The 25,890-nt window shown below is 41.2% G+C and overlaps 1 protein-coding gene across 1 annotated transcript in view; it reads left to right on the forward strand.

The window, feature by feature from the left end:
- LOC108680693 overlaps positions 1-25,636 on the forward strand; it is a 35,576-nt gene extending 9,940 nt beyond the window's left edge. The window contains exons 4-8 of the mRNA XM_018169579.2: positions 4,746-4,962; positions 6,522-6,653; positions 7,613-7,672; positions 10,653-10,889; positions 25,244-25,636. Coding sequence (XP_018025068.1) covers positions 4,746-4,962; positions 6,522-6,653; positions 7,613-7,672; positions 10,653-10,889; positions 25,244-25,467 — 870 coding nt within the window. The 3' untranslated portion in view covers positions 25,468-25,636. The remainder of the gene's footprint in view (positions 1-4,745; positions 4,963-6,521; positions 6,654-7,612; positions 7,673-10,652; positions 10,890-25,243) is intronic.
- Positions 25,637-25,890: the final 254 nt, after the last annotated feature.

The following is a 25,890-nucleotide window of genomic DNA, read 5'->3' on the forward strand; positions in this document are numbered from 1 at the left end:
ATCACATCGTCTGACCACAAATCTATATGATAGCCACAATTTCTGTTAGCCTCGTATAAATTCTCGTTTGTTCCTGCAGGTCTTTCGTTAGTGCTAACTGAACCCAATACAAACAAACATTTCCCCAGCACACAGTACCTACACAACCAGACACTAAATTAGAAGAACTGGACACACTTAACAATAAGTGGACAAAACTTGTACAGAACAAATCCGATACATCCAATACACACCATAACACACCGTATCGTTCCAGGCGTCAAACCCACTCACCCAACACTTCCACCAAACACTTCTTATACAAACACAATATCAAGTCGCCCTTCAATATAACAACGACCACGGTCCATCGCTGGCACTCAGTAAACAACTCATCACCCTACGCCAAGTACCCACATCACGCAGGCGCCTCCAAACATGACAGAATCTCATCAAAACTTTGGATACACACAGACCCTATAAAATTCTTCCCTAAACGAACAATATGCAACACGGCATACCAGAACAAAAAATTATTTTCAGCCAAAACTGGTAGGACATATTCACTTCATTCATTATGTTCAACACACAGACAAAAAGGACTTTGGCCAAACATCAGCACTACTCAAGACTACTTGATAATCAAGTCACACTTCGTTCAGTCACACAATCATGGCAACCTTACCAGTTCCCACCCTACAGCTCTCACTAAAGACATTTGAGCATGAAACACCCAGTGTTGAATCTTGGTTTGCTGTGCAAAATCTAGGCGATCTTAGTTCACAATCCCGGCGTTCAAAACAAATTCGATTTTTCTGCTTGATCTGATGCCAATAGATCTCAATATATTAATTACGTCAAGGATGCAAAACTGACTTACATTTATTATTTCCTTTATCTCAAACATATTTACTGCTTACTTTCGTAAGCACCCGAAAGTTGATCATCGAATACATTTTCGTCGCTTTCAATGTTAAATTCTACCATCGTAAAATTCTATATAGAATAGAATAGAAGTGTCGGCACTGAAGAAATAGGCCCATGGCCTGTTGCCGATTTTTGAATTTTTCGTGTCTTGATTCACAAGGGATCCGGCCTTTGGAACCCGATCTTTCCATAGCTGACGATTGATTAAGATAGCTGCTGAACTTATTGCCTGGTCCGTAATTTGCTAGGCATTTTAAGACTGAACATATGCTCTTGCATAGCTTCGTCTAGTCTGCTCTTGAAGGCTATTGTGAATCGCAAGAAGAGCTAATGGTTGAAAACTAACTACGGAACGCATTGGACACAAGAATCTGAGATCGCAAATAAATCTTTTGATTGACAAAATATTTAACTTAAATAAATTGTACAAACTCAAAAATTCAAAATAATTAAATCTCACATCTGGCACTCAATCTGGCACTCAACAAACAACTCATCACCCTAATGAACAGGCTATGGGCCTATTTCTTCAGTGCCGACACTTCTACATATTCTATTCTACCAAATTATGAACATTAAACGAATAATTTACAATTAAAATCATATCATAATTTCAAAAACTAAACTTCTCACCGGAAAGCGAACGCCCTCCAAATACCGATCTCAGTACTTATTCTGTGGTTGGATCTCCTCCCTCGTTGATTATTGGATGTTGTCCGGTTAAGTCTTCTCCAGTTGTCAAAATCTAAAACACCTCCCAATCTTCTAATCGTCGTTTTGGAAGAGGTCCTCACTCTCGCTTATCCATTCTCGTACCTCTGACATGTTTACACAATGATGAAGTACTTATGAGATTGATCTTCTTGCTTTGATTATCCAAAATCTTGTCGGCAACTTTTCAATGAGGAGCTGTACGTGTTCCTACTCGACAATAACTCTGTTGACATTCCTTATCATTTCTCGTACCGTCCCATGTCTTCCGGGCATTAAGATATGATAACGAAACTCTTCTTTGTCGCCGCTGTTAATGATCGTCGTCTTGACTTTTAATATACCATGAGACGCTTCACAACTTAGAGTCTCTTGAAAGAGTTTTTGCCTAAGCCATCTTCCTGAATATATTTAATCAGGTATGGCTCTGCACGACGTAACTCCAACTAACTCGACTGCTTCCTAGAGTGGACGAAATATTTCTTGTCCATCAGTAACTCTAAAAATCGCATCCGCCAGGAGAAAATCCACACAGGATATTGAAGGAAATATGTTTGAGATGAAAGACTCATGCTTCGGGTTTCACAACCATGTCAGCTCTTTCTTGCTTCGGGTTTGTTGAATTTGGGCCATTGATTACAAAATTTGATCCAAATTGTGCCCTCTCACCAGTTTGATGTCACTAGTTTTTCTGCTGGACTAGTCTTGTGAAAGAAGGTCGTCTGGGTTCCTTTGACCAGAGATGTGGTTCCATTACTCGGACTCCAGACGCTTCTTAGAATGAAAAAGTTATTGGCTTAATCCATTGGTTATTTTGCCTTGCACGGGAGGTTGACTGTATATCGTCCTTCTTATTTTCTCTTGGTGGTCTCATGAAAGGCAGAGATTGCTTCAGTTTTCTCTCTATTTTCACTTAACTTGCTAATGGGATCCTTGATGCCCAACAACTCCAAATCCCATAGCTTCGAAGTATCTTGCTGGGCGCAAAACATGTCGTCTATTGAGGTTTATCCTTGGGAATCGCCGACGAGACCGCTAATTGTCTATCTAAACCTTGTTTCCAAGCTGCAAGGCAACTGCCCATACAGATCCACGCGTGCATCCTTCTTCGCAAAAGCTTAATAATCTGAACAAATTATATTATCTATTTCGCTCCGTTTTACATAAATCGTTGACAAGTCACTTATGGAGGATTTTGGGCACTCAAGTCTTTCCGCTAAGAGGCCTGCTGGCACACGAGGAATGCCTCTTTCCAAATTAGTTTTCCTCCATAGGATCATCTGCATCCTTCTCTTTTCCTCTATTCCCGTGATAATTATATTATGACGGATGGTTTTTCTAAATGGAATAACGCTGCCATCCGGAAGCATGTCTCTGGATACATTCTCTCCCACCGGTTGACTCCTCAATTCCTTCACCAAGGATGAGGTTATGGAACTCCTTTGACTTCACTCATCAAATAATAGTCTCACTGTTTGGGGTTGACTGGATTCCGAGCTTCGCCCTTTTACCAGCATCGAAATTTGTTGTTACACTGGGTGTTATACTGATAGGCGGCCGTCTCTGGGTTAATTAAGGGTATTGGTTAACTACGTTTCAGACGGTTCTGACTGCCTTACTTTCTAGTGACCTCGCTCCTTTTGCCAACTGGCGGCAAATGTAACTGTTTTTAGCTGCTGTGTTTTTTTGCTGTGTTTTGTAACTGTTTTTAGCTGCTCTTGTGTTTTTAGCTGCTGATTTGACACTTTGTAAGCGCGACTGCTACGCCTGCCGCTCTTACTTTGATCAGTGCCTACCAGACAAACGAAACTTTATCCGTGCAGGGACGTAAGGTTGGATTTTTGTTTATTTATTGGTAACGAAGGCACTGGTAATAACACAAAATGAAGCCAAAATAAACTCAGTTATGAACTCAATATAAACTCAAAGTGAACCCAACGGACTGATCGTGATAACTGAGTTAGGTTCTGTAAACAAAGAATAACAAACTTATGATGTAGCAATAATACTTAAGCTTAGTTGTTCCTAGCAAAATTACTATTCATAAACACACAACACAAATTTAAATGTCACAATATAACTATTCACAAATATCACGCACAAATTTACATATCACAATATAACTATTCACGAAAGATTTAACATCAATGAAGTGCAACGCGCTTCTCGACTGACTTCTCAATTTCTCCTTAATCTTTCTGGAAACGCTCTGCCTCCTCCTGTTCTTTTCCAAACTTCCCTAGTGGTACCGCAATAACAAAAAGCTTCAACCTAAAAGATGACTCCCCGATCTACTTCCTGAATCTCTCCCGTCTTACTCACCATCATCATATTCACCATAGTCATAATCACCTCATATATCCCCCACCATCATTTCTTCAAACTGAAAAATGCCACAGAAAACTAGAAAAATTAACTAAATTGAAAAGGTGAGAAACGCAAGTGTATCGATAGTATTTAATATATTTTTCTTCAATCCCTGTTTGAATATGTAAATACTGTAGATAACATTAACTGTCTCCCACTCTTCAGTCATCCACACAAGCTATAAAATTTCTAACAGATTTCCGTCTCCCTTCGCTTCCCCAAACCAACCCTACACACATACAACCAACCTAATTATGCGCCTATCTTCGTCTCCTACTGTCTTACCAGTTTATCCTTCTTCTATTTTTGGCCACTCTGTGCCACCTATTTCTCTTTTTCCTATTATCCCCCAAGGGCACCACGAACATTACACCTAAGAGCCCTGAACCGTGTAATCAGCCAGGAAATGAATACTTTCCAAAAAACCCTAAGCGACGGCGATAATCTTCGTTGATTCAGAGTATCTCATTATACGTTCATAAATGATGGTCATTTGTATGATATATCATCTCACACAATTGTATATAGTGTTTCAATTACTTAAATCAGTATTGTGGCAAAAAAACTGGTTTCTTTATTTATAAATCACAATAGTATTCTAGATTTGGAATTGTTTAAATTTTTTAGATTTGGAAGCGCATGACTCCATCACCCTGTTACACTGCTTTTGACAACAGTTGTATATTTTTCGTTCTGTTCTCCCCTGATTGCTGATTGATCATGACTTGTTTACTATCCCTGAACTTGAACCTACTGCACAGTTTGTGCTCGCTGGTGGCGTCAAGAGCAACTTGTTCGCGACGTGCTCCGCTCTCGCCAACACCGTCACGGGCGACCTGTTCTCCATTGACCTCGGAGGCGGCAAAGAATACCAAAGATTTGCCCCCAAGAATTCGATTGCTGTTGATTGGGTGAAGCTGAACAGCAGCGGCGCATCGACGGACATCATCGCCTGCTCGGCCGCCGCTTATGCGAGGAGTGAGTTGAAGTAACGGGCACAATTACAGCGAATAAGATTAGGCTTATTTCACATTTGATTGTAGTGAATTGCATTCAAACTTGATTGATGAAATTTTGTGCAAAATAATTGTAATGAATGTTAGTTTCATTCATAAATATTACTTTAGTTAAATATATGATTCAAGTAAGTTGTGCCCTCAAAATGTGTGCCCTCAAAGATGTATTTAAGTATGCTAGATTTTCAATGATTATCATGTGCTTCAAACGCATCTATGTTTGATTTATATAAATTTGATTCATCTCAGATTGGTTCAATAAAGTTTGTTTTGTACGCGCTTGATTCATTTGAGTTTGATGCACGATGTTTATTTTAACTTCGTACGTTCGACATATGAGAGTTTGGGTCATCCTGGTTGAATGAAATTTTGTTTAGTGAATTTGCGTTTTGACGAAATATTCTTGATTTAGTGTGCATGATCCAAATAAATTAAACTCATCGGAACTGTATTCAAATAAGTTTATGTATGTGTGACTGATGAACGTTTCATTTATTTATGTTGTGTTTATTTTAGAAATGATTCGTGCATATTGTATTCATGTTCACTGTATTCACTTAAGTTTGATTCATAGAATAGAATAGAATTGAATGGAAATAGAAATAGAAGTAGAAATAGAATAGAATATAATAGGCTTATTTGATCGTAGTGAATCGCATTAAAACCTGATTATTACTGAAATATTAAAAATGTCTCAATTCATGTTATTACTATTTTTATTATTGTACTGAAATAAATTGTCATTGATGCTATTTTCATTCGTGAATATTACTTTAGTGCATATTTGCTTCAAATAAGTTATAAAATGAGTGCCTGTAAAGTGGTATTTACCTCCGAGTGCTTTCTAAATGATTGGCATATGCCTTAGACGATCGAATATATAAGTGTGATTCACGTATATTTTATTCATGGATGAATATTTGATTTTTTAAATTAGTACATTGAAGTTTTGTTCGTGTAAGTTTAATGCTCGACGTTTGACTCAATTATGCTAGATTTTAAGAGTTTGATTCATGTTAATTAAATGAAATTTTGATTATTGAATGTACGGTTTACCGAAATCGTTTTTATAGTATGCTTGATTTGATTAAATCGATTCATGGAAATGCATTTCAAATTAGGTTTATGGTGACATTTTCAACCTTGCATCTTTGATTCATGTGTGTTTGATTCATGCTTGTTGAATTCATATATTTTGCATTCATATATGTTATTTTCGGGCATATTTGATCCAATTATGTTTTATTCGTTCAAGTTTTATTTACGTATGTATGATTCGTGTAAGTTTAATTCATGGACTTTGATTCATATAAAATCAATTCATGAAATTTCGATTTGTGCAAGTTTTTCCACGAAAGTTTACGTTACTGAATGTTATTCAAGTTCATGTCTGTTAGATTTCCACGAAGGTTAATAATAATAGTTTCTTCATGTTTGATTCACGCAAGCTTGATTCAAGCAAGTTTTATTCATACAAGTTTGATTCCTGCAAGTTTGACTCAAGTAATCCTTCCTCCTCAGACGCTCACATGTTCAAGTTCAACGGCTCCTGCTATGCAGGAGAGGTGACTGGCAATATTCTGTACGGCTTCCTGTACGACGAGCAGGACTGCGGTGACGCGCCTGCTGAAGTTGTGTACGTCATGCCGCCTCGTAAGTTGTCTACGTCATGACGCCTCGTAAGTTGTTTACGTCATGACGTCTCGTAAGTTGTCTACGTCATGACGCCTCGCAAGCTTTCTACGTCATAACGCCTATTAAGTTGTCAACGTAATTGTTCATTGTAAAGTTTGTGTCCTCGTAAGTTTCTACTTCATGGCTCTTGTGCAGTTAATTGTTCAAGTTGAAACTAATCTTCTGTGTTATTCAACTAATCTGTATTCTTCATCGGTATATCTTGTGTGGATTAGTTAACACCCAAATAGAAACGAATATGAATCTCAAGTAAAATAAGAGTAAAGCCAAAACAGGCAGGAGCAGATTTTGTACGACGATGTTATCCATGTTATCTAGGAAACCTAACACAAGCACACGATCCAGCAAAGACTTCAAAATATAACATTTGACGCTATGCCCTTTTATTTAATTTATTATTGTGAGGAGGGCGCTGACTTAGAACTGGTATCAGGTATACACAGCAGGGAGTAAGATACTGCGAATTGTGTTGAATGATCAGCTGCCTCCTATGAGAGGCCAACCACTGACTTTAATGTTTGCTGATAAAAACCACAGGAAATGCTGATTCTTGTTGCTTCGCGATCTTTCACCGTCTGGCGCCCCAACTGAATAACATTTTTTCGTTTATTTGATTGACATTGACAGAAGCCAGCCACCGGCCGCCAAACCTGCAGCGGTGTTCAATTTAAAATTAATAAGTACCATGTAACTAACAAAATGATTTTTAACAGGGATATAAACAAACCTAAAAGTCTTCAACCGTCATGCTTAATGCTCGAGACGATATTTTAAAATCAATATCATTACAAAAATTGTAACAAAATGCATGGCCTCTAATATTAGCTCCACGGCACCTGTACGAGAACAACGGATTAAATTATTTATGTTTACAGTTCAAGGACAACTGATCGGAAACACCTTCCTTTTCTACACAGTGTCCATGTCTGACGGGTGCATCCGCGGCAACAGCGACAACACAGGTCTCGTCTTCAATGGTCAGTGAACTGACTCCAGAGAGATAACACTATTTTAGATATTATGTGTGTGCGGATTTGATTTAATTTAAGCCAAACGGGGGCTCTCCAGCGGCTACGTATGTGGTACTGTTCAATGGTCCTTTCTCACGCCTTCCGGATCAGCCAGCTCTGTGACGTGGGCGCGTGTCACTAGAAAAGTGTGACTTATTCTTTTCTCTGCCTATGTGTAGAAATTTTGCTAAACGTGGAACTGCACGAAAAACATCTACCTGTAATTCAGTTCTTTTAATTTCCACCGTTTTGCCTCCTTCTTTCCCTCATGACCCGATGGGTTTGCACAACTCAAGATAATTGGCGTTACGATCTGACTGATCAACTAAAAATTTACCATACGACTTCTAACGAAGTTAAAGCCCCACTAATTTGACTTACAGACGCTGCCACCTGATTTTACGCCACAGCTGATGACGCGACTGCAATTGACAAGCTCACCTTTAAAAAGCTGCTGATGCATCTCATAAAATCAAAATGACTTTTATCGCATACCCCCAACCTGAAAGCGGTGCGAAACATTCATGTGCGAAAGCTTGATAGAGACGTAGAAAGCCGAACCACCGAAGAAATCAAACACATTAAATGCACAATAAAACTGACTACACATACAGGACATAATCACAGACAAACGCTACACTCAAATCATCAAAATCGTAACCACAGACACTAGAATAGCATCCCACATGCTTACAAACGTATTTTGAATGTAAAACATCAAAATAACACCCTAACAATTCGAACAAGAACAGTACACACGCCTACTTATCTACTTAAAATGTTACAAAACAGAAGACCACGCTCACACCAATTCCCATCCCCCACTCCCTTTTGCTCCGCATGCGCCTCTTATAAGACTGCAGTTGTGCCTCGTTCTCACATTGCCGGTTAAAGGGCCGGAAGACACCCGGAATCGATTCCTGGGGTACCGGTTATCAAACTGAAGATCCGGGTAATGAGATCCGGGAGTTCCTAGAGTTCCTGGAGGGCGTGGCCATAATCCGGCTTGGTCGGAAAAATTATTCAACATGTTGAATAATTTTGCCGGTACGCCCGGAACCATAAAAATCCGGGAGCCAACCTGCTCTTCCATTGCTATGTGAGAACTCAACCGGCACGGCCGGGGGACCAGCCTGGGGTACCGGGAGGGGTGAAGTCGTCCCAAATTTTTTTTTGTGCCAAAGCATTGTCACTTATGCCTCGTTCTCACATTGCCGGTTAAAGGGCCGGAAGTCCCGGAAATGCCAAGCCGGTTGAAATGCCGGATTTATAGCCGGTATATGGGGCAGGGCGTAATATGCAAGGGGCAGGGCTTAATATGTATTGCCCTCCAGGTAGGTGTCCCGTAAGAGCCAGTAGGTTTCCCGGAAGAGCCGGATATCCGGGAGATCCGGCTTCAGTAGCCGGGAGATCCTGCAATACCGGCTGTCAACGTATTCCCGGTACTCCCGGGAGCCTGCCGGAAGTCCCGTATGCCTCCCGGATTTCCAGGCAGATCGCCGGAATTCCCGGAAAAAAGCCGGTAAAACAGCAGGTGAAGCCGTTTGAGCAGTAAGAGCTGCCGGAAAACCAGGGTAGGCCCGGCTTTTTTCCCGGTATTCCAGGTAAGTTATGCAAATTTAGGCCCGCCCCTTTCAATAAAAGCTTTCAATGTTTAATGAAAAGTTTCCCTATTTAATTTAATACCTTTTTCACAATATTCAGATCTAAAGTAAATGGTGACAGGTATTATAAGTTAAAAAGTGTATTAAAATGTTTAAGGAACTTTATTGAATAAGAACAACTTTTCGGAAAGTAAAAGCAAAAATGTGTATCAGCTTCAGTTAAAAAATTGTATTCATCTTTAACACAAAATTATTTCAGAAAGTGTTTAAAAAATTATTTCAGACAATTATTTCAGAGTGTTTACAAGAAAGAAAATGGTGATAATGTTTCATTAAATTAATCACACCCCATTCATTGTTACATAGTGTTTACAATATATAAACATGCATACCGGTATATCAAATGCAAATTTGCAAAGTTTAATCAGCAGACATGAAAGAAATGTTAATAATTAACAAAACTTGCACAAAAATGTGAAAAAGTACATCATTTTAACAGCAGATAGTATTAAATATGAACAATTGACAATGCATTTGCGAAAAAATAAAAAAGTACAAAGTTGAAACAGCACATGCTTAGACAACTGGGCCTGTATTCCATCATAACACCCCGCATCATTCCAGGCATCATACCCATTCACGAAAAATTATTTTTGCAAACACAATATCAAACCACTCTTCAATGCATCCATCACAGGCATCAACAGACAACTCATCGCCCCATGCCAACAACTATACATAGCATACAGACTCCTCCAAACACAGATATGGTAGAATCTCATTAGCATTTTAGAAACACAAACAGATCACAAAAATCCTGATCTTCCCTAAGCGCATGCTACGGTCTGACACCTAACTAAGCGTCCCATACCTCAAACACAAAAAAAATCCAATTCGACACCCCAGAACAAAAAAGTCATCTTCCACCAACATGTTCACTCAGAACGACACAGACAACGAAGACTTTAACATCGATCACATCGATCACCTTATCTCCGATAAGGTTTGGCCAACTGACTTCAATACAAAATCAGAATAAACCTACGCCCGACCTTTACAAAAATGCTTTCAGACTACCTGACAGACAAAAAAGCATCCATCAGAATTTTGGCAATCTCGTTTACAATCTCGTGTTGGCAATCTCGTTTAAATATACAAAAACCTATAATTCATGGATTATATAAACTCGTAAAACAACGAGCAACTTACTATGCAATTTCAATAGAAATAATTGAATAAGTCTATCTGTAGACAAATTCTCCATCGCGAATTTCACTTATCGCGGCCTGATCAGGGAACGTAACACCCGCGATAAATGAGGGATAACTTTGCCTTATTTTCAGATAATGTTGAAACCCCGTACGACCCTGAACTGATGCCGCAGAAACTGACTTGCTGCAAGAAAATAATAGCCGGACATTGCGTCGCAATTGTGCAACGTCCTGACCCCCACGAAAAATTCGCATACTGTGAGGCCAAGGCTCGGTGCGAGGCCCTCGGCTTGCAGCTGGCATCCTACGAGTTGGAGATCAACCCCGCCATTCAGCAATACGCCCTAGATCAAGCAAACGCAAGTCCTGGTGAGTTTTGATCTACCTAACAGGGCTTGGGTCGTACAGTGTGCATATATATATAGTTTAAAATTTTCATATCTCTCAGCCAATCACTGACGGTTTTTCAAGCTTAACATACTAAACACAGACGAAGAATCTGCCTCTACGTGTACTTAAAACGCTATGAGTACTTTGGCGATATTCATAAGTACGGCCATTGCACTGCAAAGCTGAACTCTATTCTCGTACTAAATGATTTTGCCCCTCCAGTGAAAATCTAACACAATTTACACGGATTGTCACCGACTAACAAGGTTGAGCGAGCTTTTTTGGCGGAGAGTACAAGCCTGGCATTAGTTCATTTAACTACTTACCGACTTGACATTGAACAATTAACTCTTAAATGATAATGTCGTGCAGGGACTTATTTAGATCAATGAGTTCAAAGGTTCAAATGCTCTGAAAAAAATTCGTCGCAGTTGAAATAACTATTTGTATCTCGCGGGTAAAAATTGTTTGATGAAGCTGTCACATGTACTATACGATGTTCTCAGAAGAGAACGAAGAATTGTTCCAAAACCTCGCTGAACCAGGACGAACCTGTCTTCACACTTCAGCACTCGTTGATATTCCAATGAAAGATCACTATTGGGCTGAGAAATATTTTGAGATCTCGATAAGGTTTAGCACAGTAGCATAGCTTCCTGATGCCTCATAACGAGGATTTTCTACAAGTCACCTACACGTGTTGGTGGAGAGTACCTGGTGATCGAGTCAACACAACAAACTCTGGATGATGTTGAAATTAGGAAAACGACGGCTGACGTCCCATATGATCCAGTGCCAGTTCATGGTTTTCATACCAATTGTTAACATTTCAGTTTCGTAGAGATTGCAGATTAAAGGTTTTAGTGGAAACTGGATTGCATAAATGCTGATTTAACTCTGCACCCATCTAGCTTGCTTGCTTTCGTTCAATATGAGGATAAAAAATCTTAGAATGTCGATCAAAGCTGTTTAGATTGCCTTTAATTTCAGTAATGAAAGATACGATTGCAGGGTGGCAGCAAGAAGGCAACTATTACACAGATCGAATGTAGGTGTGAGTTAAGCTCTTCCGCTGACCGGCGTGCGTTTGTTTCAACCATGAAGTTTATGAGGAATAAAAATAATCTCAACAATCTGCGCTCTATTGCATTCAAGTTCATGGCATAGAATAGCTAAATTTTGGAAAAATTTTATCCCGTGTTAGATTGATTCCTTGTCGTGTGCTCCATTCTTTAAACATGTGTCTTGGGTCCTTCTTAAACGTTATGCATTGTGAGTTGTTTGAAAAATTTTTTGTGGAAATGCCAGTGTAGTAATGTATAAACTCTCGAGCGCATTCGTAGTTCGCATTGGTCTACTATAGTATTTTTGTACATGTGTTGTTTTTCCAGGTTGTATTTGTGGATTTCAATATCCTTCAATCCCACTCACTTATGCACCGCCTCAACACCATACTGCTCAGAATGCTCATCCACGAGCACACATACACTCAGTGCATCAATACACATAAAAATGCCTCAATTGCCACCAAGATCACTGAACACATGCCTTCAACTGTCCATACTGGAAACAAACCACCATTTTCAAACAAAAAACAATACTAGACGAACGAAAAAAGCACAACAAACTATGCTCAACTAGCAACCAATACAGACCAACCAATACAACTCAAATAAAACTGACTGCAATAATTCTAGAAGCTAACATCGCCCGCATTGCACGATAAGAGAAAACTAAAAATAAAATAAATAAAAAACTTTTGAAAACCACGTTTTCTTAACGGACAAAAAAGAAAAGATTAACTCTTACATAAAATTTAAGTTATGTAGAATGTTATGTAATGTTAAGTAAGAGTTAATGTTTTTCTTTTTTGTCCGTTAAGAAAACGTGGTTTTTAAAAGTTTTTTTATTTATTTTATTTCATTGTTTTTAGTTTTCTAATCACCAGAAAAATGTGGGTTTTAAAATGTTTTTTTATATATATTTATTTTCTACCATTTAGTTTAGCAATTTTAACAATTCAAATCATTTTCCAGGGTTGGCAATTCTGGATGTTCGAAAAAAACTATTCCCAACCATGAATTTTTAGTTTTTTTTTAATTTTTTTTAAATAAATTTTTTTTAATTATTACTTCCGATGATCAAATCTTGAATTGTTAGGCAGCATAAGCATGCATCCCAAATTTCAAGTTTCTAGGATCTTCAGAAGTGCTCTAAATTAAGGTTTGAATTTTTGATGACAGACAGAGAAGAAGCGAAACTAAGAAAAACGTTGTAATAAGTGACGAGAAGTACAAGGAATTGCTTTTCTTTGTGCCAGGAATCGACGAAAAAATAACCGTTAGACTGTTCAGGAGTGACAACGACCCCAACCCAATCCCTGAAGTCCCTCACATGCAGCACCTGGTAGTTTGACGAACTGAGGAAAAACTCCTCAGACGAACTGAGGTCCTCAGTTCGAGGACCTCAGAGGTCCTTTAGGTCCTCAGACGAACTGAGGACCTAAACTCCCAAAATAATCGACTATTTTCGACGCTACAAGCTAAAATTCAACAGACACAGTGGTTTCAGTTTAGAGTAACAAGATTGGCGCAGAGAGGTGCGGGTTCGATCCCAGCTTTGTGCGCCAGCTTCTGGTCAGAATCGGCGAGGAGGCCGGGTGGTTAAGTACTGAAGAATTGTAGCAGTGAGTTGCGAGTTCGAGACCGCAGCAAGCTGTGAATGTTCTGCGATGTTAAGAATCGGCGAAAGGCCTACGGCCTCATAAACGCTGAATCCGCAATATTATTATATTATTATCATTCCTCACGACATCTTCTGAAGCATGGACAGACACTCAACCATAACTACTAATTAGACGAAACAATATCTACATCTAAACACCATCGCCCTACCCTCAATAATCCCCCAAAACCAACTGTAAACAATACAACACAACGTTCGATACTGGCACAAAAAAATATTTCCATTAGTAAAATTTTAAAACCGCACTGATCCCGACATAAAACTGATCAACGATCTTTTTTACTGACAACAATATTCCGCTCACGATACTACAGCGTCTAACGCTGCAACATAAACAATGCAATACACGCCGGCGGAGCATTAGTAATAAAATAGTCTCCAAGAATAGCAATAGAATAGTACCGGTAGAGCATTAGTAACATCCCATTTCATACTTCACGACAACAACCACACGGACATACTTGCCATAACAGTTAACACTCAACAATGACCCATCACAATAGGAACAATATACATCACACCAACCTATCACATTCCCATTAGAGCCACCATGCATAACTGAAAACCCCATACAAACATCCATTTGACCACGTAGTTCCTTCCATAGAGCAAAGGGCACCTTATACAAACAAACCCTTTTACAGCACGCAGACTCGCACAATCCACCAAATACCAGCAGAAATAGACAAATACTTGGAAAATTAAATAAAACACAGACAAAGTGCCACTGAAACTTCGATTCCAACCATAACACATCACATCATTCCTGGTATCAAGCCCACTCAAGAAACATTACTCATACAAGCACAATATTAAGTCACTCGTCCAGACTTTCACACCTACGGCCCATCAATAGCACTGCACGGACAACTCATCGCCTCACGTCAACAACTACACACTGCATACAGACACCTCGGAGCACAAAGATGACAAGACCTCACCAACACTTCGGAAATATAAATAGATCCCAAAAAATTATGGTCTTCCTTAATACGCATACTAGGTTCCAACACTAAACAAGCCGTCCCATACCTACAAAACAACAATATAGAAAATATAACACCAGAACGAAAAGAACCCATCTTCTGCAAGCACTAGCAAGACATTTTCACCCATAACGACATCGAGAACGAAGACTTTGACATGACCTTGTGACCTTCTGATGAGTTTAGGACTTCGTAGTCAACGGTCAAGCTGATGCTCCACCTTCGTCGTCCTCCGTCTCCGAGTCGTCGTTTGGCAGGTCATCCCGCCCTCTGGTCCTGGATGTAACGTTGGACGTGTTCCGTCTATTTGCCTTCCTTTGGGCCAGCTGATGCAAGATGCTGTTGCTTGTCACCTACTGAGGGTGGTTTCCCATTACTGGACAATCCGGGATCTTTCTCAACCACTTGTCCAGTCGTCTCTTGAATGTTGCAAGGGTAAACTTCCCTCCTCTCAGCGCTTTTGGCAAGGCATTAAAGAGCCTCGGTCCTACCACGGACAGTGATCCCTCACGAAGAGTCTGTACTCTGACCGCGGCTTGGTTATTAAATGGGGGAACCTCGCACAGTCTCCCTCTCCTTTCATTGTAACGTGTCACTATTCTGGAGGTCTCACTCTAAAAGTTGGGAGCCAGTCCGGTTATTATCTTCCAAGTGTACAGTATGATATACCTTTCACTTCTCCTCTCCAGTGAGAACAATCCCAGGTGTTTCAGCCTTCCCCAGTAATTCAGGTTCAGCTCTCTCATGCCACTGATCCTGTACGTGAAGGTCCTCTGCACTGCCTCCAGGTTCCGCACCGCACCCGCCTTGAGTGGCGACCAAAGTTGGCAGCAATACTCAAGTTTGGGGAGCACGAGGGCTCTGAAGAGTGTAATCATTGGTGCTGCTTTTCTCGTTCGAAATGTCCGCCATATCCACCCATCCGTTGCCGGCAGCGCGCGACTATTTCCTCGATATGGGCATCGAACGTGGCTTCAGTACTCATCAATACTCCGAGATCTCAAACTAGTTGCTTCTCCTCAATTTCTGTGCCATCTGATGCCAAGTAGCGATGCGGCATCCCGATCTCTGTGCGGACTCTGTATCTCATCACTTCGAACTTGGTGTCGTTAAACTGCATATTGTTCACTAGGGCCCAATCGTAGATTGACGATAGATCATCCTGTAATCTCTAGCAGTCTAGGTCATCTGTGATCCTCGTCAGCACACTTGTATCGTCCGCAAATGACGATGTAGATGCGTGGGTGAGTTCCGAGTCTATAGCGGCAATGTGGATGAGGAAGAGGATCGGTCCAAGAACTGAGCCCTGCAGAACTCCGCTTTCCACCCTCGCTTCTCTCGATTTCGAGTTTCCAATTGCGACAGCTTGTTCTCTATCTGCAAAAAAGTTGGTGATCCACCTCAACAGGCTTGCTCCTACCCCCAACAGCCTCAGCTTTCTAAAGAGCACCCCATGGTCAACTTTGTCTAAAGCTTTAGCAAAGTCCAGGTATACCACGTTCACGCCAGCTCCCTCTTCCAGCTGGGCCACTAGACGGTGATGGTGCTCCAGTAACTGCGACAAACAGGAACGATTACGCCGGAAACCATGTTGTCCGTTATTATACAGGTCAGCCTCTTCCATATACCGGACAAGCCTCCTGACTACTACCTTCTCAAAAACCTTGATCACATGTGAGGTCAAGGTCACAGACTCACAGGTCTGTAATTTTGGGGTCTGTCCCTCGCACCTCCTTTGTGGATTGGCGTTATCAGTCCCACTTTTCGGCCCTCGGGAATAATTCCCTCCATCGTCGAGGCTTTCCAGAGCATTGTGATCGGAGCCTACAGTGCTCCAACACACTTCTTCAACAGCACTGCCGGAATTCCATCGGGTTCTGGTGCTGATAACGTCGCCAATTCTTTGATACTTATTTCCATATCATCTGGCCCAAACTCAATGTTCTCCAACCCTTTTCCTCCTGGTAGTTCCTGGAGAACTTCGATTTAATTCTCCTCCCTTGAGTAGCGATGGTTACTTAAGACATTCAAACTGCGATCCCTGTAACTCACACATACCCTGGTCATCTCCGACAAGGACATCGTTATCCTCTAGCAGGCCCACTGGCGTCTTTATTTTAGCCTGGACTTGGCGTATTTGAAAAAGTACTTCAGGTTTTCTCTGATTACCTCCACTACCTGTTCCTCGGCAGCTTGTTCTTCTATCCTATGGGAGTCCTGCAACCTGAGTTCAATTTCATTGTGCAAATCTACTAGTCTCTGTCTCCTCAGATCACTAGCGGATTCAGCTATTTGTTTATTCAAACGTGTGCGTTTTCTCATGAGGATTCGTCGGTCTCCCGGAATGCTGCGGACTTTGGATCCCGTTTTTCTCGGGGTATTACGCACACATACCTGTGCTAATTTCTCACAAAGTTTTGTGTAAATTTCCTCTGCATTCATATCGTGAAACTCTTCTCTCCAGTCAGTTTCGTCAAGTTCATTCCATATTGCCTCCCAATCTGTTCTTCGATGGTGAAAGTTAAGTTCTGCCAGTCTATTTTGGGGTATAGCCCTGGGCTGGGTATCAGTTCGAATGTTCGTATCCACCCTCACCAGTCAGTGGTCTGACAGTGAGGTTTCTTCAACCCGAACGTCAACCACCATTCTTTCATTATCGGTAAAGAAGAGATCGAGGATATTTCGTTCCCTTGTCGGCAACCGTACCTGCTGACTGAGCAATTGCTCCGCAGCGAACTTCACTAGTTTGGCTTCTTGACTTCTGTCGCGGTCACCAACCTCTACGTCGCCCAGACTTGTCCATCGGATACGTGGGAGATTGAAGTCTCCCCCATTATCAGGCTGGGGGCTGGTTCACCCAGTCCAGCCACCCTGGTGTCTATTTCCTCCAGGGTTTTGTTAAAATTTTCCGACGGGCAAGCAGGCGGTCTATAGACTATGGCTACGCAGAGGTAAAGTTTTTTACGTGGAGTAGTACGGGTTCAACAAATCCATCAGAGTTTCCAGATTCCGATCTCAATTCCACCGTGCTTCTTGCGAGTGAGTTCCTAAGGTAAACAATTACTCCTCCCTTCTTCCTCCCTCCAATTCGGTCCGCACGATAGTGTTGAAAGCTTTCCATTGCAATTTCTGCATCCAGTATATCCTTACTTAGGTGCGACTCCGTTAGTGCAATCATAAAGATCCCACCCTCGTCGGCAATCTCTCTCAGCACGCCAATCTTGTGGCGCGCTCTTCGTGGGAAGAGCCCCTCGATATTGGCCAGCAGGATGCCAGACTCTTCCCTTCTTGGTGTTCTTACCTGCAGCGACACCGATCTGCCAGGCGTCCCTGATCTAGAAGCTCTTTTATCTGGAGTTGCATCATTTCCAATTGATATTGCATTTGGTCCTCCATGTCTATAAAAGCACTGAGGGTAACCTCATGCTCCTCACGTGCTTCTCTGCCCCGTACACATCGGCTAATCAGTGGATTAGCTAAGTCATCTATCCTTCTCCATTGACTCCGTTCATTTCCACCTCGTACATCACCTCTCATTCCAACTGTGTTTCTCTCAGCGTTGCTCTGTCTTCCCTGAGCGCGAGGGGCAGGCTGTGCGGTGGGCATCGCCATTTGCTGTGAGAGCATACCACTGGTTCTCGCTCTATTGCCGTTTTTACCACTTTGTTTTCTTGATTTGTTGTGGTGAAAACGACAGTTTTCTCTCGTGCAGTCCCCTCTGTTCCTGATACTCCAGCACAGCGTTGGATGATAGAAGGGGCAATCCTTACCTTCTTTGCACCCTCTGGGATGACCGCTTCCATAATCAGAGAATTTATAACACATTCTAGGGTGTGAGAATGTGCATCCTTCACCGTTCTTCCCGTATTCACATTTCTATTGAAGGTGTTTCCAGCAAACACCTTTTTTAACTCGCGGTCTGCCTGAGGGTACATAGGCTTCTTGGGAGGAGGGTAAGGTTGGACAAGATGATGGCAAACAGATCTCCAAATCCAAAAGGTTCATGATAGGGTTGGGAGCAATGTGGAATGGGGGGTTTGAGCAGGGAGGAGAGTGGGGCCAGAAGTAATTGTGGGGGTGGGGGTAGGAGTCAAGCCTCACGAGAACGTAAAGCGGGAGCGCTGTACAACGAAGGTGTATAAACGAACGACATTTGTTGCATTTAACGGCTTTTGGTGCTTTGCAAGACTTACGGCAGATTGGACATGAACTACCCTTAGTGGGCTCAATCACAACACATTTCGCCATCAAACACATCCACACCATACGAACAATACACACCTAATTCATCCATACAGCCGCGGCAACCTTACTCGGCTTCACCCTGTAAACTTCCCACCCGTCACCATTAAAGAAGAACTTCAGCGAACTCTGAACACATTTAACTAGAAAGCACCGGGCCCCACTGCCATCACAACCCTTCAGCTCAAACATCCCCCAAAACGATGATACGCTACCTGCTATGCATATGCATTATAAAATCAGTCAAAACTGCCGGCTATTTTTCAGGCTCGCTCAAACACGCCACAATGATTTTCCTCCCTAAACCTAACACCTCACAACATCAAGGCCAAAACTGCAGACCAATCTCACTATTAGATATACACGGGAAGCTCCTAGATAAAATGCTGAACAAAGTTTATACGAATAACTCACTATCTACAACGCACACAACACAAGACAACACGGATTTGGAAAACACCGAGGGAACTACACAGCATTAGCCACATTTCACGAAACAATCGTCATACACCTTATCAAGAGACATACAACAGGTATACCGGGTGTCAGAAAAACGATATTCAACTTTGAATGGCTGTAACTCAAAAAGTAATAGAGTTAAAAATTTTGGAAGGTCAGGATTTGTTCCCTATGTTTCTCTCCATCTCTCCACCAAAAATCAGACAGATCGATGTAGCCATAAGCGTTTGATTGAACTTTCAGTGACATGTGCTAAAATCGTGCTTGCGCAAAGTTTTAGTAAGATCATTTTGCATAATCTTACGTTGTCTTGACATGTTTTCTTTTCGCTGTTTTATTTTTTGTATCTTTGGTGAGACAAAAACATGCAATATTTGGTGAGAGGCAATCATGACAATCTTTGGTGAGAGACAATCATGGCAATCTTTGGTGAGAGACAATCATGACAATCTTTGGTGAGACACAATCATGGCAATATTTGGTGAGAGGCAATCATGACAATCTTTGGTGAGAGACAATCATGGCAATCTTTGGTGAGACACAATCATGGCAATCTTTGGTGAAACACAAACATGGCAATCTTTGGTGAGAGACAATCATGGCAATCTTTAGTGAGACACAATCGTGGCAATCTTTGGTAGATTGTCATGATTGTCTCTCACCAAAGATTGCCATGATTGTGTCTCACCAAAGATTGCCATGATTGTCTCTCACCAAAGATTGTCATGATTGCCTCTCACCAAATATACAAAAAATAAAACGGCGAAAAGAAAACATGCCAAGACAAAATAATGATTATGCAAAATGATCTTAGTCATCTTACTAAAACTTTGCGCAAGCACGATTTTAGCACATGTCACTGAAAGTTCTATCAAACGCTTATGGCTATATCGATCTGTCTGATTTTTGGTGGAGAGATGGAGAAAAACATAGGGAATAAATCCTGACATTCCAAAAACTCTATTACTTTTCGAGTTACAGCCATTCCAAGTTGAATTTCGTTTTTTTTGGGGGGGACACCCGGTAGTGCTCCGGTATGTGACCAAGGTCGTCGATAAGATCTGGCACACCGGACTCCAGCAAAAACCAGATCAGCCGCTATACTTTTTTTACTTTTTTTATTTTTCTCTCTTCTTCTTGCCACACATATCCTACTACTACGCTCAGCAATCCCCCAATTGTGGCATTTTCCCTTTTCCTGTGTGTATCATTAGTGTTCAAAACAATCTTACATTAGTGTTACCTAGTCAGAAAACCCTAACCTAACCTAAGCGAACTGAACACAGCCTGTCATATCCTAACCTAACCTGTCCTAACCTAATCTTACCTTACCTAACCCAACCTAACCTAACCTATCCTAACCTAACTTAACCTTGCCTGAACTAACTCTGCCTTACCTAACCCGATCAAACCTAACCTAACCACCCTTTGTCATGATCGCCAGAACTTGTTCCTCGCCTGAACCTAACCTCAGCCAATGACGTATATTTTACGACGTGTTTAATTTCCTACCTGTTCTATTTTCATACCGTGCAGGATTGTGGCCGGAGTTCGCATTTCCAACACTCACTGAACGTGTTGGAAATGCGAACTCCGGCCTAAATACACAAAGTTTCAATAACCTAGGTGTCGGTTTTCCTCTATCAAAGTAAACAGTGCAAAAAGTTCAAATACTTAGCTGACCGTTGCAAAAAACACAGCTTCAAAACTTCTACGGTCCCAATTTCTCAACTTACTAGTCACATTTACGAGCGCTGCCTACTCCTGCACGCCGGTGGTCATCGTACGTCGTATCCTTAGTATTTGTTTGGGACACAGCAGTCCCAGGCCACGATGGATCGTCGCCTCTGATTATCGTTCATCCGCCCTCATTTGGGCCACCTGATGCACGATGCTGTTGCTTGCTTCTCGCCGCTGGTAGTGTTGCAGNGAGAATATGTAGTCAGAATTTCAAAAATCCTTACGGTTTGGCCGTGAGAGTTGAAAGACCACCGAAAAATGGCCGAAAAGGAAATTTTCTGGGTTAACTTTGACCCCCATTTTGGGGATGAAGTTTTGACACGACAAAAAATCGTTCGAAATCCCAAACACACTCCAGTCTTTAACCTTTCTTTTGAAATCAAGCGCATTGATTTCAAACTTTGCAACTTTTCGAGCTGTGATTGTTTCCGCAACCTCATTTTAGTTAATTTTTTGACCAAATTCACCCATTTTTTGGGGATTATGGGGGAAGGAGTGAAAATTTCGGAAATCCGACAAGAAGATTTGGTACACAAAATATGCGTACGGGTCTATGCCAATTTTCATGAGATTCTATCGGGTGAGCTCCTGGGAAAAATGGCTCGAGTGAAATCTTTGACCTCAAACCCGCCTGTACGTGATTATAAAGCAGCAGCATATCAATGGTGGAGAGTATAAGTATAGCGTCCGCTTCGCTGGCTTTAGGCACACAGAGAGTGAGCCGCTCCTACCGAATTAATTCAACTCAATCTCCACCCGCCACTTACAAAAACACTAGCAGGCTACCTCACAAATAGAAGAGCATCCATTAATATAGGTAATCACATACATGGTCCGCAATATTTATGGCAACGCGTGTTTTTCGTTATTTCTCAATGAAACAAACTGGTGCATTGTTTTTTATTGGATAAGCTAATAGCCAAGAATTACCTAAACGATTCACAGACATATTTATTCAATATTACCACCCTTATTTTTAATGACGGCCTCCAATTTACACAGGAAAGCTTCACAGGAGACAAGCAGCATTTCTTGAGGGATCAAATCCCATTCTCGTGTCAATTTAGACTTCAAACTATCCAAAGAATCATGAGGTGTTCTGCAGACCCTACTCTCTAAAAAAGCCCACACAGAAAAGTCGAGAGAATTCAAATCAGGGCTTCTTGAGGGCCATTCATTTTTGCTAATGAACATTGGGATGTGACCATGAATCCAGTTTTGGGTCATGTTTGAGCCATGTGATGGAGCAGAGTCTTGTTGAAAACTCCATGGTGAGCCGTTGAAGTGTTTACGGGCCCAAGGTAACAGCACAGCTTCCAAAATGCATCACTGATTGTTCAATTTCACTCCTGAGGGGACAAAAACGAATGGGGACCTCCCAGTGGCGGTTACCGCGGCCCAAACTATCACGGACATGGGATTTTGACGTCGTGTTGCTGTTCTGGTTGCAACAGATCCATCCCGACTCCAAACTCAGCCGTTTTGATGGTTTACGCTTTGTTCAATGTCAAATTTTTTCTCGTCACTGAACACCAAGTTTGGCAGCGTGTCATCCTCAATGAGATCCAGAATGTGCTGGCACCTTTCGAGCCTCATTTGTACATGACTGTTAGTTCATGTCTTGTTTGCATCTTGTAAGGGAAGGCTTTGAGGTCATCTTTGAGGACTCTACGCATTGATGTCTGACTGACTCCTGCTTCTGCAGCCAATTTTGCAGCTGAGCGACGAGGGTTTCTCCTCAACTTCTCCCCCGTGTTTTTGACCAATTGTTTTGTTCGGACACTTCGTTTACTTCCTTGACCAGGTCGATTGCATGTTTCACCAGTTTCGTTGAATATTTTTACCACCTTCTACAGTGTCACGACGAATTTGGAGCTTTTTTGCAATGACTGAATTACTCTCGCCCCTTTCATGAAGGGTTTCAATTGCATTTCTATCTCCTGCCATAAGTAATGGTAAATTTAGACACCTTAGACTTCTGCAATATAAAATAGAAAGATGATCCTAAGATGATATTAAGCTTCATTATAAAAGAAAAGTCTTCTAGAATCCAATTTATTTTATATAGCAAACATCCATTCCCATAAATATGGCGGACCCTGTATGTCCACCTCTACAACTACACTCACGTGTCCCCTAAGAGGCTTGTCTTTCACCCACCCTATACAGCTTTTACACTCACGACATCTCACCGCCACTCCCCAACACGAAGTATATTGCATTAGCAGACATTACACAGATAACAGACGGACGAACGATACCCACACACATACGCAGCGAAACAGGTACAATACGCCATCAAATAGATGAATACATTCGAAAATAAATGGCTCATCAGGACAAACAGAACCAAGTTTATAGTCATCCCTAATCCCTATCGCCGGGTGCAAAATATCTGACATATTCATTGAGTGTACACACTACCCATGCACAACGAAAGGAAGTGACTGAGGATTGCATTTCATCACATCACACGGTTTTTTGGCCCCACATAAGAGCCAGGAAAGTAATAGCCTTTACCAATCTACATAAAAGATTCTATCCCTCTCACCCAAAAATAAAACGTACCTTATGCCTCACCGTAAGATCGTCTCTCATTAACCCCCAATAATTGTACATACCTTATTCAAAACATCAATATCCCAACTGCTTTTTCTGATGATACAACAAAAAATTTCAGGCTTCAGCCACACGCCCACGCAAAATTACACACACAAAATGCATTTAACAGTAAGACGTATGAAAACAAGAGGCTAATTAGGGCGTACAGAAAAAGTTTAAAATCATACCTATCAGAAGGCAAAACACATCATAAATTTTCATACACATCTCCCATTGCCCATAGGTACACGATCAAAGGAATTAACAGTCTTAGGCCTAAACTTAGCATCATTTGGTTTTCGGTCTCATGCTGATATAACAGCCAGAAAATCGACAGCTTAATTAACAAACCTACCAAAAATACACAGATTCCGGTTGTCCTCTTCGCTCCCAACGCAAAACGCAGTTTAACGCACATTCATGCATTTGTAAGAATGCATGAATGCCATTTTGCCCTAATACCCTTATACACATTATCTAGAGCATTCATAACACAACTGCAGAAAGTCTAAAACAAAGCACTAATATTCATCACAAGCACACATCGGTATCGACTAGACTCTTTAGAGCACTGCACGAACAATGTTTGAAACCCACCATAAACACAGTCTTCCTTCAAGAAGCGTGAAGAACCTAGTCCACCATCACAATAAATGACCAAAAGCTCTTTAACCGACTTACTATCTCAATCAATACATCATTGCGTACAGCACCGGAGATTCAAAAGTTCCAAATTACGGGCATTAGTCCCCACCTATATATACCCTTGTACACATATCGACTATTAAAAAAAAAAAAACCAAAAGCATCTACACGACGGAACATGCCGCACTTGTAAGTCAGTTATAAATGAACGCGTAATGGTGCAGGTATCCAAGGTACGATTACTGACTGCCGAAACACACCGAGAATGACTCATAGTAATGACGAGACTGAATGCCTTTTATCAATATGATTGCTGCCTGCCCAACAACATTCTTGAGTATCGCGTGACTCGCTTACCTCAGAAATTACCCTCATCATTATCACCCCATCGTCACTTTCACCTTCATTATGTCATATACTTCGAAAAAATAATACAACCCTAACATATTTTTAAAATGTGAAACCCATGTATATGGAGAATTGCACGTAATATATTTTTGCCTAATAGTTCTCAAATATGTAAATAATGTTAATAATGAACCATCATCCTCCCATCCATCCTCCGCGCAAACCTTATAGAAAAATTGCGGGATCTCTTCGCCTCCTAAACCTAACCCAACCCCATACTCCTTCAACTAACCTAAATATTCGCTATGCACCTATTCAAGTCTCCAGCTTCTTTTCCATACCCTTTTTCTCTTTCTGGAAACTCATGTTGTGTTAAATTTTTTCTATAGGTACCGCGATACCACCACAAACAGTTTTATATCATACAACACAACTTCCATCCGTCCTTTCCATCTGTTTTAAATACTAGTTTTAAATTAGCCTCAGCTAAGAATGACTATAAGAGACAAGTCTCACTGATGAATTTCAATGATCAATAGGCGTTAAATAATTATTAATATATTTCAGACATAGGTTTCTTCTTCTATATCAACACGCAGCGTGGAGAAGGGGGCTACTACCGCTGGCTTCCGGACGGCCAGAATAATACCATTCGTGACAATGGCTCTCCCTCTCGGAAATGTGCTGAATTCAACACCTATTGGATTGATCTTTTTCCGATTGACTGCGGGTATTTGGATGAAACACAAGCTCTCTGCATCGGCCCCAACACATCCCTGCAGGAATGTTGAGAAGCACTGAGGCGGCTACTACAATACGCACATTTTTCTTGATATTTTAGCCTTGCGTGAAGAGTGAAATAGTTTTGCTCTTGATATAGAGCTGGTATTTCACGCCTTCCTCACCTGCCTTCTTGAGGCTTTCCTGTGTTGTGTTGAACCAATAAACATCATCGCTGCATTGGTGTGTTTCTGTTCTGCCCATTACAAGTTGTCCAGTAATACTGGCAGAATGTTGGCCGGAGACTTTGGGAAGTACAACAGCGGAAAAGAAGAACAACTCAAATCTATGTGCTTTAATAGAAGAAAATAAATACTCGAGTAGCTGCGTATTAATACGTTCCATTGATAATTATGCTTCAATTGAATTTTTTGTTTGAATTGAGCAGGCGAATAAAATTCTTATGCAACAATTCCTATTCCAAGAAAAGGATA

Source organism: Hyalella azteca, unplaced genomic scaffold, assembly GCF_000764305.2.
Source record: "Hyalella azteca isolate HAZT.00-mixed unplaced genomic scaffold, Hazt_2.0.2 contig9179, whole genome shotgun sequence".
NCBI classification, from domain to species: Eukaryota; Metazoa; Arthropoda; class Malacostraca; order Amphipoda; family Hyalellidae; genus Hyalella; species Hyalella azteca.